This window comes from Panthera onca, chromosome A2 (assembly GCF_046562875.1).
Source record: "Panthera onca isolate mPanOnc1 chromosome A2, mPanOnc1 haplotype 2, whole genome shotgun sequence".
NCBI classification, from domain to species: Eukaryota; Metazoa; Chordata; class Mammalia; order Carnivora; family Felidae; genus Panthera; species Panthera onca.
In genome coordinates this window covers 9,963,086-9,979,626 of record NC_138340.1, presented here as the reverse complement: position 1 = coordinate 9,979,626, position 16,541 = coordinate 9,963,086, and the positions used below count along the sequence as shown (strand labels likewise).

The 16,541-nt window shown below is 59.8% G+C and overlaps 3 protein-coding genes across 6 annotated transcripts; 2 read left to right on the top strand and 1 right to left on the bottom strand.

Moving 5' to 3' along the window:
• The first annotated feature begins 59 nt into the window (after window positions 1-59).
• Window positions 60-4,124, top strand: SAMD1 (sterile alpha motif domain containing 1). 2 transcript variants are annotated; one of them, XM_078443306.2, is made up of 6 exons: window positions 60-389; window positions 1,048-2,159; window positions 2,597-2,891; window positions 2,983-3,079; window positions 3,178-3,289; window positions 3,389-4,124. In XM_078443306.2, exons 2-6 carry the CDS (start codon window positions 1,203-1,205, stop codon window positions 3,545-3,547), a joined length of 1,620 nt encoding a protein of 539 aa, XP_078299432.2. In that variant the 5' UTR covers window positions 60-389; window positions 1,048-1,202; the 3' UTR covers window positions 3,548-4,124. The 2 variants fall into 2 exon arrangements, with proteins under 2 accessions (XP_078299432.2, XP_060489545.3); XM_060633562.3 differs by lacking the exon at window positions 60-389 and adding an exon at window positions 549-671.
• A 1,101-nt stretch (window positions 4,125-5,225) lies between these two features.
• Window positions 5,226-8,362, top strand: CA2H19orf67 (chromosome A2 C19orf67 homolog). 2 transcript variants are annotated; one of them, XM_078443308.1, is made up of 6 exons: window positions 5,226-5,713; window positions 6,373-6,514; window positions 6,637-6,737; window positions 6,824-7,009; window positions 7,367-7,501; window positions 7,980-8,362. In XM_078443308.1, exons 1-6 carry the CDS (start codon window positions 5,379-5,381, stop codon window positions 8,152-8,154), a joined length of 1,074 nt encoding a protein of 357 aa, XP_078299434.1. In that variant the 5' UTR covers window positions 5,226-5,378; the 3' UTR covers window positions 8,155-8,362. The 2 variants fall into 2 exon arrangements, with proteins under 2 accessions (XP_078299434.1, XP_078299433.1); XM_078443307.2 differs by having other exon boundaries at window positions 5,227-5,713; window positions 6,370-6,514.
• A 4,286-nt stretch (window positions 8,363-12,648) lies between these two features.
• On the bottom strand, window positions 12,649-15,391 carry MISP3 (MISP family member 3). 2 transcript variants are annotated; one of them, XR_009610316.3, is made up of 3 exons: window positions 13,893-15,391; window positions 13,297-13,517; window positions 12,649-13,022 (listed from the first exon to the last, which is right to left on the bottom strand). XR_009610316.3 is itself a non-coding variant. In XM_060633586.3 (3 exons), exons 1-3 carry the CDS (start codon window positions 14,458-14,460, stop codon window positions 13,005-13,007), a joined length of 660 nt encoding a protein of 219 aa, XP_060489569.1. In that variant the 5' UTR covers window positions 14,461-15,390; the 3' UTR covers window positions 12,649-13,004. The 2 variants fall into 2 exon arrangements, 1 of the variants encoding a protein (XP_060489569.1); XM_060633586.3 differs by having other exon boundaries at window positions 13,297-13,370; window positions 13,893-15,390.
• Between the last annotated feature and the right edge of the window lie 1,150 nt (window positions 15,392-16,541).

Sequence of the window (16,541 nt, the reverse complement as noted above, 5' to 3'; positions counted from 1 at the left end):
ACCTGGCCTGGAGTCTTTGTAAAACCGGGTTTAGCCGGAATTCCGCCACTACCCCGCCCTGCAGGAGAGGGGGGCGCCAAATTGCCCTTTGACCCTGGATTCGGGGTTCCCGAATCTGTGGCGCGCCCCCTCGGCGTCCAGCCCCCCGGCCGAGAGGGCGCTCTAGGGAGACGCTGGGGCCGGCGCGCCGGGAGGCCGAGCGGCGGCGGAGGCGGCCCCGGCAAGGGGGGGGTAAGGGGTGGGGGAGACGGTGCGCGCCCCCCTCCCCGCATCCTCGGCGCGGAGCGCGGGGACAAGCGCGCCGTTGGGGCGCGGGGGCGGCGACAGTCCGAGGGTCCCCGCGGCGCCCGGCAAGCGCAGCGGCCCGGCCCGCGGGCGGCGAGTTCCCGGTAAGTGCGGTCCCGAGAGCGGAGCGCGCCGGGGAGGCGTGGAGAGGGGGGCTGGGCGCCGGGGACGTCTGGGTCCCGCGCCCAATGGCTGGAGGGCGGCCGAGCGCCGCCCGCCCGCCCCGCCCGCCCCCTCTCCCCTCCCCCCCGGCGCTCCCCTCCCCCTCCCCCGCCCGCCGCTTTCCCCCGCCCCCGCCCCGGCGCCAACTCCACGGCGCCTCCTTAAAAAGCGCGCGGGAGTTGTAAGGGGGGGCCGGAGCGAGCCAGAGTGAGCGAGAGCGCAGGGTAAAGGGGGCGGGCGGGGGGCCCGAGCTCCACCTTAAAAGCGGGCGCGTGGGGGTGGGAGGGAGGAAGGCGGGCGGCGGGGAGGAGGGAGGGAGGGAAGGAAGGGGGGCCGGAGTGTCCCGGGCGCAGGGCGCGCGTGCGGCGGCGGCGGCGGCGGGGAGGGGCCGGCCGCGCCGCGCTCCCCTCCTCCCTCCTCGCATCCCCGGCCCCGCGCGCGCCCAGCAGAAGCGGGTCTGTGTGTGCGTGCGTGCGAGTGAGTGAGTGTGTGCATATTTTTTTCTCTCTTTTCTTTCTCTCTCACTGTTTTTTCTCTCTCTCGCTCCCTCTCTCTCGCTTTTTTTTTTTTTTTTTTTTTTTTTTTTTTTTTTTTGCAAAGAAACAGCAGCGCCGCCGCCGCTCCGCCGAGGCGCTGCGCCCCCCGGGGGGGGAGGCGGAGGAGGCGGGCAGCGGCGGAGGGAGGGGAGCCGGAGAGGGGGGCGCCGCGCTGGGAGGGAGGCAGCGCGCACGGTGCAGCCGGGCCGGGCGGGAGGCATGGCGGGGCCCCCGGCCCTACCCCCGCCGGAGACGGCGGCGGCCGCCACCACGGCGGCCGCTGCCTCGTCGTCCGCCGCTTCCCCGCACTACCAAGAGTGGATCCTGGACACCATCGACTCGCTGCGCTCGCGCAAGGCGCGGCCGGACCTGGAGCGCATCTGCCGGATGGTGCGGCGGCGGCACGGCCCGGAGCCGGAGCGCACGCGCGCCGAGCTCGAGAAACTGATCCAGCAGCGCGCCGTGCTCCGGGTCAGCTACAAGGGGAGCATCTCGTACCGCAACGCGGCGCGCGTCCAGCCGCCCCGGCGCGGAGCCACCCCGCCGGCCCCGCCGCGCGCCCCCCGCGGGGGCCCAGCCGCCGCCGCCGCCGCCGCGCCGCCGCCCACGCCCGCCCCGCCGCCACCGCCCGCGCCCGTCGCCGCCGCCGCCCCGGCCCGGGCGCCCCGCGCGGCCGCCGCTGCCGCCGCCACAGCGCCCCCCTCGCCCGGCCCCGCGCAGCCGGGCCCCCGCGCGCAGCGGGCCGCGCCCCTGGCCGCGCCGCCGCCCGCGCCTGCCGCTCCTCCGGCAGTGGCGCCCCCGGCCGGCCCGCGCCGCGCCCCCCCGCCCGCCGTCGCCGCCCGGGAGCCGCCGCTGCCGCCGCCGCCACAGCCGCCGGCGCCGCCACAGCAGCAGCAGCCGCCGCCGCCGCAGCCACAGCAGCCGCCGGAGGGGGGCGCGGCGCGGGCCGGCGGCCCGGCGCGGCCCGTGAGCCTGCGGGAAGTCGTGCGCTACCTCGGGGGCAGCGGCGGCGCCGGCGGTCGCCTGACCCGCGGCCGCGTGCAGGGGTTGCTGGAGGAAGAGGCGGCAGCGCGGGGCCGCCTGGAGCGCACCCGCCTCGGAGCGCTCGCGCTGCCCCGCGGGGACAGGCCCGGACGGGCGCCGCCGGCCGCCAGCGCCCGCGCGTCGCGGAGCAAGGTGAGCGCGCCGGGGAAAGGGCGGGGTGGGGGGGTGGGTGCCGCGCTGTAGGCAGGTGCGGGCGAAGTTGGTGGTGGGGCGCGAGTCCCGGGAGGAACCGGGTGGCGGGCGGCCTTGGCTTTTCGCGTCTTCCCTGCGGGTTCGGCCCGTGGTGACCTTGGCAAGTGACTTAATCTTCCCGAGCCTCAGTTTCCTCTGCTTGTACGACGCGACTTAATAGCAGTAGCGACCCCTTGAGGTTGTTGAGCGAGTTTAGTGAGATTTGGCTACTAAGGGCTTTATTAACACAGAGCGTGGCACGGACTGAATGCGTAAAAGTTAGTCCGTGTTGATATTAAAGGTAGGTGGTAAGCACACCACTCGATCCTGGATCACAGGGACTGGGCGAAAGGCCAGAACAGCTACTAACCTTTTCCTGCTTCTCTCCCTGGCACCAGAGAGGTGGAGAAGAGCGGGTGCTTGAGAAGGAAGAAGAGGAAGATGATGATGAAGATGAAGATGATGAAGACGATGTGTCAGAGGGATCGGAAGTGCCGGAGGGTGACCGTCCAGCAGGTGCCCAGCACCACCAGCTTAATGGCGAGCGAGGCCCTCAGAGTACCAAGGAGAGGGTCAAGGAGTGGACACCCTGTGGACCCCTCCAGGGCCAGGATGAGGGCCGGGGGCCAGCACCAGGCAGTGGTACCCGCCAAGTGTTCTCCATGGCAGCCATGAATAAGGAAGGGGGATCAGGTAAGGATCTCTCTGAGTTGGGCAAGGTTGCCTGATGGGGAGGAACTGAGCCCCAAGACAAAGCCACAGGCATATGCTTTTTCTTTCCCAGCCTCTGCTGCCACTGGGCCAGACTCCCCGTCCCCTGTGCCTTTGCCCCCAGGAAAACCAGCCCTCCCTGGGGCTGATGGGACCCCCTTTGGCTGTCCGTAAGTTGGGGTATTTGAGCCATGGGGGTGTTGCCTACCGACGTGTAATAGAACCAGAGGAGTATCGCTACTCACTGGTTCCCCTTGTTCTGCCACAGTTCTGGGCGCAAAGAGAAGCCGGCTGACCCTGTGGAGTGGACAGTGATGGACGTGGTCGAGTACTTCACTGAGGCCGGCTTCCCCGAGCAGGCGACAGCTTTCCAAGAGCAGGTGAGTTCCCAACCCTCAATGTACCCCTCTCTATCCCAGGGCCTCAGTGGTGGGGGGGGAGGGGGATCTGCTCTGACTCTGTCTGTCTGTCCCACCCAGGAAATCGATGGCAAGTCTTTGCTGCTCATGCAGCGCACAGATGTGCTGACTGGCCTGTCCATCCGCCTGGGCCCAGCCCTGAAAATCTACGAGCACCACATCAAGGTGCTGCAACAAGGCCACTTTGAGGATGACGACCCCGATGGCTTTCTAGGCTGAGCACCCAGCCTCTCCCCTGCCCCAACCCATTCCAGCCCCCATCTCACCCGAAACCCCCAGAGTCCAGGAGCTGGATGGGGACGCTCTCAGCCCTCCTAACAGATTCCAGTGAGGGGGTGTTCCTCCCTACTCCTCTCTTCCCTGTGTTTCCCCAGCATACATACATTTGGCCCCCAGCACATCCTGTACTCCATGATAGAGGAGTGTGGGGTGAGAACAGGGCCTGCTCATTTCACCCCAGGAAGCCAACCTCCCCCCCACCCCCCCCAAGTCTAGGACATTTTTGAAAAAAAAAAAAAAATGGGGGCTTCCCATCTCCCCTAGGTCCTCTTCAGTTCAGCCAGATGTTTCCTATATAAATGTTTTGTTCTGCCTGTTCATTTTGGTGGGTGGCCTTTCCTCTCTCCCCCACCACCCACGCCCCATCCCGGTCTGCCCCTGGCCTCCAGCCCCTGGGAATCGCCGGGGTGGGGTCCCTGGGTCTTCCCTAACCCTCTTTCTTTCTGTTGGTTGTCGCTCCAGCTGGCCGTATTGCTTTTTAATATTGCACCGAAGGTTTTTTAAATAAAGTTTTAAAAAAAAAAATGCCGGGAGTTCACTTCATGAATGGAGTGGGAGAGGGGGGTAAGAGCAAACGGTGGGGGGGGGCAGGGGCGGGGGGGGCCCTCCGGGAGAGTCTAGGTTAACACAGAGTTGTTGGAGGAAGAAGCCAGGTAGTGCACGGGGCTGCCTCACAGCCAGCTAGAACACGAAGTGCTCCAGGAGATCGGGTGCCGTCCTCTCCCCATGCTCAGAACAGTGCTCTGGCACATAGTAGGTGCTCAAATACTTGTTGAGTGACCAGCAGTTAACTAGGCTTTATGAGCATTTTCTCCGTTGTTCTCTCCCCAGCCCAGTGAGGCAGAGAGCTCATAAAAACCCACTTTCCAGAAGAGGCAACTGGCTCAGCACAGCAAAGATGCTTGCTCAGGGTCACACAGGGTGGGGTCAGACACCTGTCTGAGTTCTTTACCCAGAGTCTTTTTAAATGTAATTAGTGTATTTAGCTTTATAGCCCTATGTAGTCAGCCTTTGCAAGCCACCAAGAATCCAGTCTATAACTATTGGGGGCAGGGGTCTGTCTTGGGCCCGTGGTAGGGTCTCCAGGCTTCACCGGTCCTCACCAGTAAGAAGAACAGAAGGGATGAGACCATGGGACACGCACGTTTTTCCAAGTGAAGATTTTTAGGATTGTTATCCGTAGAAAGCAGCCACTGATATCCCAATCCCCACTAAGTTCTAATGCAGTTTCTCAACTCCATTAGAGTTGTGTTTTTTGGGGGGTTTTTTGTTTTTTGTTTTTTAATATACAGATTCTGGAGCCAGAGAGTCAGAGACTTCTCGAGGCCGGGGCTTCCTCCCTTTATGTACCTGCGCCCCGAGTTTGGACGCTCGGTAAAGACCCCTCCTCCCCAGGAAACGGCTTAGGAGCGAGAAAGGCGCTGGCCCCCTCCCCAGCCACACCCCGGGACGTGGCCGCGCCAGGACCGGCCCAGGTCGCCCCCCTTGGACGCGTCCCCCAAGCCAGGTTCCGGGAGCGCGCGTTTGCGCGGGGCCCCGCGGGCGCGCACCGCGGACCGAAGCGGCGCGCCCCTCCTGCGTGTTGAAATTCAAACGAGTCGAACTCCCTCCGCGCGGCGCCGCCCCGACCGAGAGGTCGAGGCAGGGGCGAGTTGGAGGGGGCCGCGCTCCCAGTCCCGGCAAGTCCGAGGTTCCCGGGGCGGGGTCAAACCCGCGGCCAACGAGAGCGGCGGAGGCTTAAAGAGCTGCGTTCCCCTCCTGCGGCCCCACGATGGCTACCGAGCAGTGGTTCGTGGAGCCGCTGCCCCCCGGCCCTGGGGAAACACCGCCCGCGGACGACTTGGAACCTGGGGCACAGCCCTGCGGAGATCCCTCCTGGTTGGCGTCCCCTGGCGGACCTGGGGACCCACCCGAGGCGGAACCGGAGGACGTCCAGGGACAGCTCCCCGAGGCCTCTACCGCTACTCCTTCCCCCGAGCCTCTGGCCCCGGGCCCAGGGCCCGCCCCTCCTCGCCTACCCTTGGACACCATGTTCAGCCCCATCACCGAACAGCTCCGCTACCTGCTCAAGAAGGCAGATGATTTCCAGAGCTACTTACTTTACAGGTGGTGCTGGGTGGGGTCCTAGGTCCCCCGGAATGAGACGGAGGAGAGCAACAGGATAGGCAACGCACGCTAGGTTCGCAAACTCAAAAGCATTAGGAGCCAGAGACAGTAAATGAAGCTAGTTGATTGAGGATCCAATTTCGAAGAGCGAGGACTGTGTAGAAATTTGGGGTTAGGGAGGGCCTGCTATTACGCGGCCCCCAGGGGTTGCCAATTCAGAGGACGGTTCTCCTAGTTTTTAACTGTTGGCTTATATTTTGAACCCTGGGCAGGCTAAACAAAACCAATCTGTGCCAGACTTGACCCTCTGGCTACCAGCGTGGGACCCCAAAGGATAATGTGATTCCCAGCCCAGGGGAGAAGAGACTGTAATTCTCACATTTCGGTATCCATTGGAATCCTCTGGGAGGCTGTTGAAACCCTAGATTTCTGGGCTCCACCCCCCAGGACATTTTGAGTGAAAAGTCGGTTGTAGAATTCAGGTGTCAGCACCTTAACAAGTGTTCCAAATGGCTTTGATGCAAATGGTCCTGGAAGATACTCTGAGAAAGTCCTGGCGCAGGGGGATTTTGCCATAGGGGTTCCAGGCCAGGAAGACTGGTTGCCAGTGAGTGGGGAACGAGGGACCCCAGGCAAAGGCCCCTTTCTCTCTTTAGCAGGGACCGAGTGCAGAAGGAACAGCTGGCAAAGGCCATGCCCACCTTCTTACAGATGTGTGAGCCCTACTTTCTTTACCTGGAGGCAGCCGCGAGGAGTGTGCCCCCCATCTATGGAGTCCTGCAGGAGCTGGTCCGAAAGGGGGTGTGTGGAGCAGGTTTTCTAGACCCTGTGCCCCTTTCTTCATTCCTCGGGGTTGGGAAATGGTGGGGGGAGGGCGATGCGGGCAGGCCAGCTAATCCCATTATGCCCCCTCTTCCATGCAGCTGTTGGAGATCTCCCAACAGCTGACCCTGCGCCTAGAACAGCTGGTCCTCATGTATGCCTCCTTTGGGTTTGTGGACCTGGAGGAGACCGACCCCCTAAGGTAAAAGGGCAGGAGACTGGAGTGGGGTGGGGAGAGGGTGGCGTCCAGAGCCCGGCCTCATTTCCCACCGTCCTGTCTCCTGCCAGTATCTCCTGTTTCTTCTGCGGAAGGTTCTCCATCAGCCCGTCCCACGAGGTGTCCATCTTCAGATACTGTGCCCCAGCCGCTTACACCGCCAGCCGCTTCCCCCGATACCTCTATAAGAAGATGCGCTGGAATCTGGAAACCGCCCCAGAGCCCAGCGGCAGGGGGCAAGATTCCCGTGTGGATTAGTGAGTCCCCTGAGAGAATGAAAGTTCTCCCCTCTCTGTGCAGAATGCCAGCGTGGGCCTCTGAACCACCACCACCACCGCCGCCAAAGCATGGAAAGCCCGGCGGGAAACCAAAGATCTTTGAAAGGCCATCCCCACTTTTTAAAAAAAATTCACCCTCCCATTAAAAAAGTCCTCATCTTAAAAGTAGGCTGGCAAGGAGAAAAGGCCTCCATATGGAGCCACATCCCTACCTGAGAACTTGAGGGCAAATTCTGATGAGTTTCCACCTCACGCCCACCCCCCCCCCCCCCATCAAAGCCCTCAACTGAAGAAGGAAACTGCTCATTCTTAATTAATACCCTCCTCCCCTCCCAGCTACTTCCTGTGCTATCGAGATACATGGGAAGACACAGGCAAGAGTCCAGCCAATTCATGCCCCCAGATCCAGAAGCTGTGGTCCATTGGCAGATGGGTGCCGCTAGGACCAGCTGAGGATGACCTTTATTCGTGGTAAGAACTAGGACAATGGCAAGGTGGGCTTGGGCCCTGGAGGGAGGGGCAGAACCTCACCAAAGACCATCCACTTCCCCCCACATTGTTTCCCTTGGTAATAAGCAGAGCATTTTATTGTGCCCTGAAAAGTGCTTTATGCAGACTTGTGTCACAACCCATTGAGGTCTATACTACAGGCCCCATTTTACAAAGAAAAAACAGGTGCTCAGAGAGGTTAAGTTACCTGCCCAAGGGCACACAGCTAAGTTTAACTGGGTGATAGGCCAGGTCAGGGCTAGAGTTGTTCAACCTCCCAGAGCCATTAGCTCTAGGCTTCTCAGCAACAAGAAAAGCACTCTCCCCACCCCCCCCAGGGTTTTTCCCACCCCCCAGCTGAAACAAAGCCTCTTTCAGCCACCGGCCTCTCACTCGGAGGGGAGGGGTTCCCGAGAAGCTGGGGGCGCTCACGTCCCGGCCTGTCTGTCCCTGCCCCCAGGATCTTGTGCCCGCAGCCTCCTGGGGACTACCAGCAACTGCTGACCATCGGCTTCGAGGAGCCCTCGCACATGCTGGCCACCGACCTGCTGGTGCAGATCCTCACGGGCCAGTCAGGCCCGGCCCGTCCCCCGAGCGCGGCGGGGCCCGCGGCGTGGGCCGCGCAGGGGTCTTGAACCTGGAGAGAGAATGGGAGCCGGAGCCTGACAGTTCCAAACTCCAGGAGAGGGAGCAGGGGAGGGGCTCACTCGTTCTCCTAGTGCACCTCGGCCTCGCCTTCCAAGGGGCCAGGCCAAGCTGGCCCGTTCGCACCGGGTCCGACCTGGCAGCGGAGCCCTAAGCGGGGACACACCAGTTTTGCGTTAAATAAAAGAAAGAAAGAGGTCACAGGCTCGGCGTCCGCTCGGTGCGCCGCGCCCCACCCCTTGGGGCGAGGAGGCCCCGCCCACCTGCGCGGCCTTCTGGGAAATGTAGTCTTTGAAACAAAACCAAAGTCCCCTGACTGGCGGACCAGCTCTCAAGGCATGCGCAGAGGCGCACATGAAGCTAAAAGGGAAGTAGCAGTGCCTGTCAACAACCGGAACCCAGAAAACCTCAAGTTTTGGGTAGCCGGGAAATTCAACGCCCAATGGGGGAAGGGACCCCGGGACCACGCCCACTCTCCTATTTTGACCCGGAAGTGACTTCTTTTTACCGAAGAGACTATATTTCCCGACGTGCATCAGCAAAGGGCCCGTGATCAGTTTCCTAAAGGCCAAAGTCAAATCTTCCTCTTCCAGCTTTTGGGTCATGGAGTGGGCAGGTCATCTTACTTCGCGGGGTGTCCGGAGCGCGCGCGGGATGGGAAAGCCGTAAGGAACTCCAGCTTGGGATCTCTAAGCTCTACTCCAACCTTGGACTGGAAAGGAGTCACGGGTTGAGAGAAGTGAACTCACCTCTTCGAAAGCTACAGCGCGCGAGTGGCGGAGCTCCATCCTGAACCGGGTCTTTCTGATTACAGCTGGTCCCTTGCGAAGGGAAGGGTGTCATTCCTGACCCGGGTGTCACTCACCTGCCAGTTACCCCCGTAGGGACTGCCTTTTCATTCCTGGTAACATTTTTGGAGTCGTCGGAGGAGAGACCTAGCATTTATGCTTTTGAGCAAAGCACTCGCTTACCTAAAACTCCCAGGCACAAAGGCACGTAGTATTGTAAGCACCAGTTTAAGATGACAAAAACGGACGTGAGAGGTAAAATGAATCAAGACTGGACGCCAAAACCTTTTATCTTTGGGGGGTGGCGGGGGGAGACAGCTTCTGGTGACGATTTCTGATTTCATCAAAGATTTTTTGGTCTGAATGAGTTCAAGGGGATTCTGAAGCTGCCTAATACTGATTTAAGTTAGTGCCTGTGAGTGACATACACTGTAAGACTCTAGCTTAATTAAATGGAAGTTTAAATTGAGCCAAAAACACAAGTCACATGTAATTTCAAACTTTCTAGTAACCACATATGAAAAATGAGGTAAAGGGACGCCTGAGTGGCTTAGTCCGTTAAGCATCCAACTCTTCCACTCAGGTTATGATCTCACCATTCTTGAGTTTGAGCCCCTCATGGGGCTCTGCTTGAGATTCTGTCTCCCTCTCTGTGTCTCAAAATAAAAATTAAAAATGAGGGGAAAAAAAGGTCAGGTTAATTTTAGTGATATTTTTAGTTAACCCAACATATCCAAAATATTATTTCAACCTATAATCTATGCGAGAAACTATTAATGAGATATTTCCCTTTTGGGGGTACTGAGTTTTTGCAATCTGGTATTTCATACTTACAGCATATTTCAGTTCAGACCAGCCACACATAGCTTGAGACTGTCTCCCTTAAGACAAATCCGCAGGCCACTTAAGACTAAAGGCTTCTGGGGGCACCTGGGTGGCTTAGTCGGTTAAGCATCCAACTTGCGCTCAGGTCAGGATCTCTCAGTCCGTGAGTTCGAGCCCCACGTCGGGCTCCATGCTGACAGCTCGCAGCCTGGAGCCTTCTTCAGATTCTGTCTCCCTCTGTGCCCTCCCCTGCTTAAGTTCATGCTCTCTCTCTCTCAAAAAAAAAAATAAATAAATAAACATTAAAAGTTTCTGGTGTGAGGTGCTGGGAGAGGAAAGAAACAGGCCTGATTTCCTGGATCCTGTTGCTCAGGAACCATCTATACGCATGATTCTCCAACTTGAGCGTGGAATCATGTGGAAGGTTTGATTTTTAAGTCTGGGGTGGGACCCAAGAATGTGTGTTTGTTGACAAAATCCCAAGCCATCCTGATGCTGCTGGTCCAGGCACTACACTTTGAGGACTGCTGGCCTACATCTACATGATGGTCCTCAAACTTGGCTCCATGTGGAAAGCACCCATAGAGCTTTAAAAAATACGGATGCTGGGCCCCCCGGGTGGCTCAGTCAGTTGAGCCTGTGACTCTTGATTTCGGCTCAGGTCATGATCTTGCAGTTCGTGAGTTCCAGCCCTATGTCCAGCTCTTTACTGACAGTGCAGAGCCTGCTTGAAATTCTCTCTCTTCTTCTCTCGTTGCCCGCCCCCCCCCCAAAAAAAATAATTTTTTTTTTTTTTTTTTAATGTGCTCTGGGTGTTTCCATTTCCCATCCTGACAGCACTGGCTCTTTGTTTTCTCTCCAGACCTTTGAGAGTCACCATCAAGCATGTGCTCAGTGTGGTGATGATGGGATGGGGTGTGGTTCCTTCTTGGGCTGAGCTGCTCTTGGGGTGCAATGCTGTGTGAGCATTCTTTAGTTCTTCATTAGCTACTTGTCCTATGTAGGATCAAGTCTGTTGCTAGACCCAGGGCATACAGTGTTGGACAAATCCAAGAGTTTAAACAATGATTCTAAATCATTCCTGGGTCTTTTCTGGGTCTCAGTGCACCCCTAAGAAGCTGATACCGTAAAACCACAGAATATAACTGCAACGATACACTTTTTCAACTTAGGGTGTCCACAAACTCTTGAACTCCATCGGGGGGAGGGACCTGAGCCACCCGGCTTGGGAGGGAAATGAAGGAGGGCTTGGCAATCGACAGCTACAAGCTCTACTACAAACAGGCTTTGCTTATTAACATACTTGAGCCCCACACCCCATTTAAAAATGTTTCTAAGTAGTCACATTTAAAGTTCAGTAGATTTCTTTCTTTCTCTTTTTTTTAAAGTTTACTTATTTAGGGGCATTTGGTGGCTCAGTCGGTTAAGCGTCCGACTTCGGCTTAGGTCGTGATCTCACAGTTTGTGAGACTGAGCCCCACATCAGGCTGTCTGCTGTCAGCACAGAGCCCACTTCAGATCCTCTGTTCCCCCCTCTCTCTCTGACCCTCCCCTGCTTACACTGTCTCTCTCAAAAATAAATAAAACATTTTTTTAAGTTTATTTATTTGGGTGGCTCAGTCGGTTGAGCGACTAACTTTGGCTCAGGTCATGATCTCACGGTTCACAAGTTCGATGACCGCATCAGCTGTGTGCGGACAGCTCAGAGCCTGAAGCCTGCTTCAGATTCTGCATCTCCCTCTCTCTCTCTGTCCCTCCCCCACTTGTGCTCTAGCTCTCTCTCCCTCTCTCTCAAAATAAACATTAAAAAATTTTTTTAATTTTTTTAAGTTTACGTATTTATTTTGAGAAAGAGACAGCATGAGTGGAGGAGGAGCAGAGAGGGAGAGAGAGAGAATCCCAAGCAGGCTCTGCACTGCCAGCACAGAGCCTGATGTGGGGCTCAATCTCACAAACTGTGAGATCATAACCTGAACCAAAAACAAGGGTCAGATGCTTAACCGACTGAGCCACCAGGCACCCCTCTTTTTTTTTAAGAGAGAGAGGGCATGTGAGCCAGGAAGATGGGCAGAGGGGGAGGGGGAGAGGGAGAGAGAGAGAGAGAGAAACAGAGAGAGAGAGAGAGAGAGAGAGAGAGAATCTTAAGCAGGCTCCACACTCACTGAAGAGCCCAGCAGGGGCAGGGGAAGCAGGGAGGCCTTGGTCCCATGATCCTGGGATCGTGACCTGAGCCGAAATCAAGCCATGGATGCTCAACTGACTGAGCCACTTAGGCACCCCGAGATTTCTCTTTTAAAGGCTAGGTTTCCCCCTTGCTTTTGGAAATCAGAAGCTCACTCACTACGGATATGGAGGAACACTTACCTGCGCGTTGAAACAAGGCATTTCCCAGCATACCCCACTTCTCTCCTTAATATTTGTCTGGGGTCTACACGCATGTGAGGTTTGCAACAGCTGGACAGATCATAAATGGCTTTGTATGCCCTGCGAAGAAGTTTGTACCCTCACCGCCACCGCCACCCCCTTTTTTTGGTAGCTATTGCTTACGTCCCCAAATCAGGAACAACCTCTTATCACCTCTGTCTAGCCAGCGCCCAGCTCCCGGGCATACCATTGGCACTGGCACAGTAAATGTTGAAGAAGTCTGGAAAAAGGGAGGGCATGAGCCAGTTTGTCCGAACACCGCAGTTCGCGCCCGCGCCGCCAGGGGGCACCAGGACCCGGGCCGGGCCGGGGGAGACCAGCAGCCCCAGAACTGGGCGATAAGGGCACATTCCATACTCCGGCTGGCACCTCCTATGGTTTCCTCAGGCCTTCTTCCGCCAAACGCGCTCCCGCCCCAGCCCAAAATAAGAGGACCCAGAGGAAAACAGCCTGCACTGCCCAGAAAGAAGGGGCTTTATTGGGGAGTGAGGGTAGCCGAGGCATTTACTCGAACAGTAAAGGCCAGAGGCAGAGGCCAGTTCAGTTCGCAGTTAGGCAGAGAAGGGCTGGACAGTTTCACTGGCAGGATTGACACTGGTGGTGTTTCCCAACGTGGACTAATAGTTTTATAGAAGAGAATGGTCAATTTCCCAAAGAGGAGCTGGTCGATTTCATCTTCCCCGGAGCAGACTGCTGGCCCTCTCCAGGCCTTCAGCGGATTCGGAGGGCACTCCCTGGCGCCCCTGCCAGTTTCCTCTGATGTGCGTGTTACCTCTGGCAGGGTGTCCCAACCTACTGGAACCTCAAGGCTTCCGCTCCTCCTGGGGAGAGGAGGCCAGTCAGAAGGCCGACCTCAGAGACCCGGGCACCGTGGGAGTGACACTCATGCACAGGGTGGGGCAGCTTGGTTCCCAGGACTATGGCATCCGTGTCACCCCCTGGCCGTGTCCAGAACTTTGTGTCCTAGCCCAGAGTAACTTCCCAGGGGGCGCGGGGGTGCATTTCCCTTGGCCCAGCATCCTGACGCCCCGGGGAGGAGAGGTGAGGGAAGAGCGACTTGCGCTTGAGGGAAGAGGGAGGGAAAAGGGCTCCCACCTGCTCCAAGCCGTTCTCCGATGCCTTTCTGCGGGGAGGCCAGATCACCGCCAGCTTTCCGTCGCCCCTGCTCGCTGCGGGGGAAGGGGCACTCAGCCGGGGTTGCCCCTCCTGTCACCAGCTGGAGGCGGCCAGCACCAAGGAGACCGGCCGCGCCCCTTAAACACACAGGCGTTTACCCTCCTTCCCATGGAGGCCTCCATTCGGGAGGAGGGAGCAACCTGAAGGAGGGAGGCGAACCCAGAATGGGGAGGTGGAAACCCGCAAATTCACAGGGAGCATCCAGGAGTGTCAGAACCCAGGCAGGTTCCCTGGAATCCGATAAAGACATCTAGAATCCTCCTCCCTTCCTCCCACCCAAAGCCTAGGTGAGATGTATCCAGGAGTCGACCATTCAGAGTAGGGCGTGGAGCACAGAGAGAGAGAGCAGCCCTAAAGGGGTGGGGCAGTGAAGGGAGAGTTGAGAGAGGGCCCCAGGAGTCTGGGAGCCCCAAGGAGGTACCCTAAGTGCCAGAAGAGAGGCTCCTGGAGTTGGGCAGTTGGTGAGGGCGGCTGGAGCCCTGAGAGTCCCTAGAGTGGGGGCGCGCGTGGCTTACCCGTGAGGCTCGGCGCGGGCTCCTTGAACTCAGCGGTGCCGTAGACGCTGAGCCTCTGGCGCTGCAGCTCCCGCTCGCGCTCATGCACCTCGCGCACCTCCTGCTCCAGCAGCGACGGCGCGACCCGCGGCGGGGCACGGGCCAGCACCGGGCACCGGCCTTGCACGGCCAAGCGAGGCCGGCCTCCGGGATCCGGCAGCCCCTGCGGGCCCGCGCCGCCTTCCTCCGCCGGCGAGGAGCCGCGTCCCGCGGCGGTCTCAAAGAATCGCTTGAGCTCGCCCAGCGGCTGCGGCGGCGGCCGGGCGCACTGCTCTGGGGCCGCGGGACGCGCCAGCGCCGCCTGACGGTGGGCCTCCCGCTCGATGTCTCGCTGCATTTGCGCGCCCGCCCGCGCGCGCTCCAAGGCGCGCGGGAGCGCGGGGCCCGGGCCCGGCAGGCTGAGCACCGGTCGCACGCGCAGCTCGACGAGTTCTCGGCCGGCGCGGCCTGGGCTCAGGCCCCGGCTCCGGCGCAGGCTCTCCTCGCGTTCGCAGCTGCGGCGGATTTCTCGTTCGATGGGCGTCTCCATGAGCGGCTTCCCGGGGACCTGTTGGGGGGTCTCGGGGCGCAGTAGAAAATGCAGCAGGGGGGCTTCCGAGTCTGACCCCGAGGAGGAGGTCTCGGGACACTGAAGAGGACAGTGCTTCGGGACCCCCGCGCTTCGTGCTTCAGACGGCTCGGGGTTGTCGTCGCCTGTCTCGAGACTCTCAAAACCCCCAGCTGCGGATGGCCCGGGGCGTTCTGTGTCCAGCCTCGCTGATGGCCCAAGGACTTCACTCTCTCGCTCAGAGGTCTCCGCGCCCTGCTCCGCGGAGAGCACGGAGACCTTGCCTCTTGGCCTGGGTACTCCTCTGGCCTGGGTACTGCTCTGCGGCAGGCCCCGGGACTTCGATGTCTGACCCGGGGGGCTCGGGGCCCCGAGCTTCGGACGACCCCAGGGCTCCGCTCTCCGGCCCGGGGGCCTCGGTGTCCAGGGTTGGGAGCAGTTCGGGAGCGTTAGTTTCCAGAGCCGGAGTTCTGATGCTCAGAGCTGAGACACGGTGCCCTGCGCAGTACCTGTGGCACAGTCACCGCCCGCGGGTTCTAAGGCGTCGCCTACCTCAGCCGCTTCTCTGACCCGCCCCTGGCCTCCGAGAACGGCCCCCGGGGACAGGGCCGGGCACCGCCCCCTGCACCTGCAGGAAAGACTTGGGCCCCGCCCTGGCCCCGCCCTCGGGGCGGGGGCGCCCCGGCAGGGCACTGCGTTTGGTTCACTGACGCGCCTCAGGTCAGGTCAGGGCACCAGACTTCTCGTAGGAGGGCTTCCCTAGACTTGGCCCGCCGGCTAGGGGACAAGTCTGGGTGCCGTTCCACTAACGGGGCGCCACCCTGGCACCTTTTCGCCCTCACGTCCCCGGCATTCCCGGGAGGCTTGACCCCAACTCTGTCCTGGGTCGGGTGTTTGAACCGCCGGCTTTCTGGTGCCGGGGTGCTCCGAAGCCATCTTTCCGAAGCCTTGCTAGCCCCGCCCAGACCAGCGGGCAGCAACGCCCCTGGCCCCCGGGCTGTCCATCCACGTTCCACCCCTGCAGCGCACAGCTCAGACTGAAGGGGGCGCCAGGAGCCCTCTCCTGGCGCGTCGCAAGCTCCCCCGCCCAGTGCCTGGCTCCACTAGGCTTCTTCCGAGAGGTGTACCCGCCGCTCGCGTCAAGCCCCAGGCTGCTTCCCCGCACCCCTCCTGGAAAAGTCCGCAAGGCGTCCGCGGCCAAGTGCACTTCCAGATTGAGGGAAGAGGGAGGGACAGACCCAGCGCGCCCGTGGCTTAGAGGAGCAGCTGCGGCTGAAAGGCGGTCACCTTGGGCCCAGACGGCTGGGAAGGCCCGGAGAGGTATCCAGGCTTGCGGTGTGGAGCAGCTCTCCGCAGCTGGCGCCAGCTCTTGGCGTTCAGAGGCAGCAGGGTCGACGCCCCCGCGCCGACCCACCCCCAAAGACATTCTCCACTCTCCTCCCCCAGGCTCTCCCCAAATCTGTCCTCTGGCCCTACTCTACCATTCTAGGGTGACCAGGAAGAAAGATAGTTACCTAGAGAAAGGTTGGGGGTTGGGGGGTGGTTGCTGAACAGCCTGGGAGCCTCCAATAATCCAACTACCCAATCACTCCTTCCCCCAGCTCTCCGCCTACTCTGGTGACTCCCCTCCGTCCCCTGGATCCTAGTCTCAAGCTCCTCCCTCTGACCCCTTTGGCCTAATTGGAACTGGGCCCAGCTGGGTTCCAACCCACGCAAAACCTCCGCAAGGTACCAGCCTTCGCCAAGGCTCAGTTCCCTTGTCTGTAAAATGGGCAGAGCGGTGTCCACTTGCTTGGAGGGGGGGGGGTGGTCATGAAGATTAAAGCTTTACTTCTGGAAAGAGTTGTCTACAGCATTCTCTCGTCTTCATCGCCTCCTGTTCACGTTTGACAGCACTGACAAGGCTCTGGGTCCCACCACCCCACCGAGCCTTTTCCATCCAAGGACACGGATGAACTTCACTTGCCAGACCCTGGTTCCGGGTCTGACTTCCTCTTCCATTAGCTCCTGGGTCTCTGAGGATGCCGTCTTCTCTCCTGGTTTCCCTCTCAGGCATTTCTTCT

Coding starts and splice junctions, on each gene's coding strand:
- SAMD1 (XM_078443306.2), top strand. CDS start 1,203: ATGGCGGGGCCCCCGGCCCTACCCCCGCCGGAGACGGCGGCGGCCGCC. Junction 2,160..2,596: donor CCCGCGCGTCGCGGAGCAAG/GTGAGCGCGCCG, acceptor CCCTGGCACCAG/AGAGGTGGAGAAGAGCGGGT. Junction 3,290..3,388: donor CGACAGCTTTCCAAGAGCAG/GTGAGTTCCCAA, acceptor TGTCCCACCCAG/GAAATCGATGGCAAGTCTTT.
- CA2H19orf67 (XM_078443307.2), top strand. CDS start 5,379: ATGGCTACCGAGCAGTGGTTCGTGGAGCCGCTGCCCCCCGGCCCTGGG. Junction 5,714..6,369: donor CAGAGCTACTTACTTTACAG/GTGGTGCTGGGT, acceptor TTCTCTCTTTAG/CAGGGACCGAGTGCAGAAGG. Junction 6,515..6,636: donor AGGAGCTGGTCCGAAAGGGG/GTGTGTGGAGCA, acceptor TCTTCCATGCAG/CTGTTGGAGATCTCCCAACA.
- MISP3 (XM_060633586.3), bottom strand. CDS start 14,460: ATGGAGACGCCCATCGAACGAGAAATCCGCCGCAGCTGCGAACGCGAG. Junction 13,371..13,892: donor GCCCGCGCCGAGCCTCACGG/GTAAGCCACGCG, acceptor CTTCCCCCGCAG/CGAGCAGGGGCGACGGAAAG.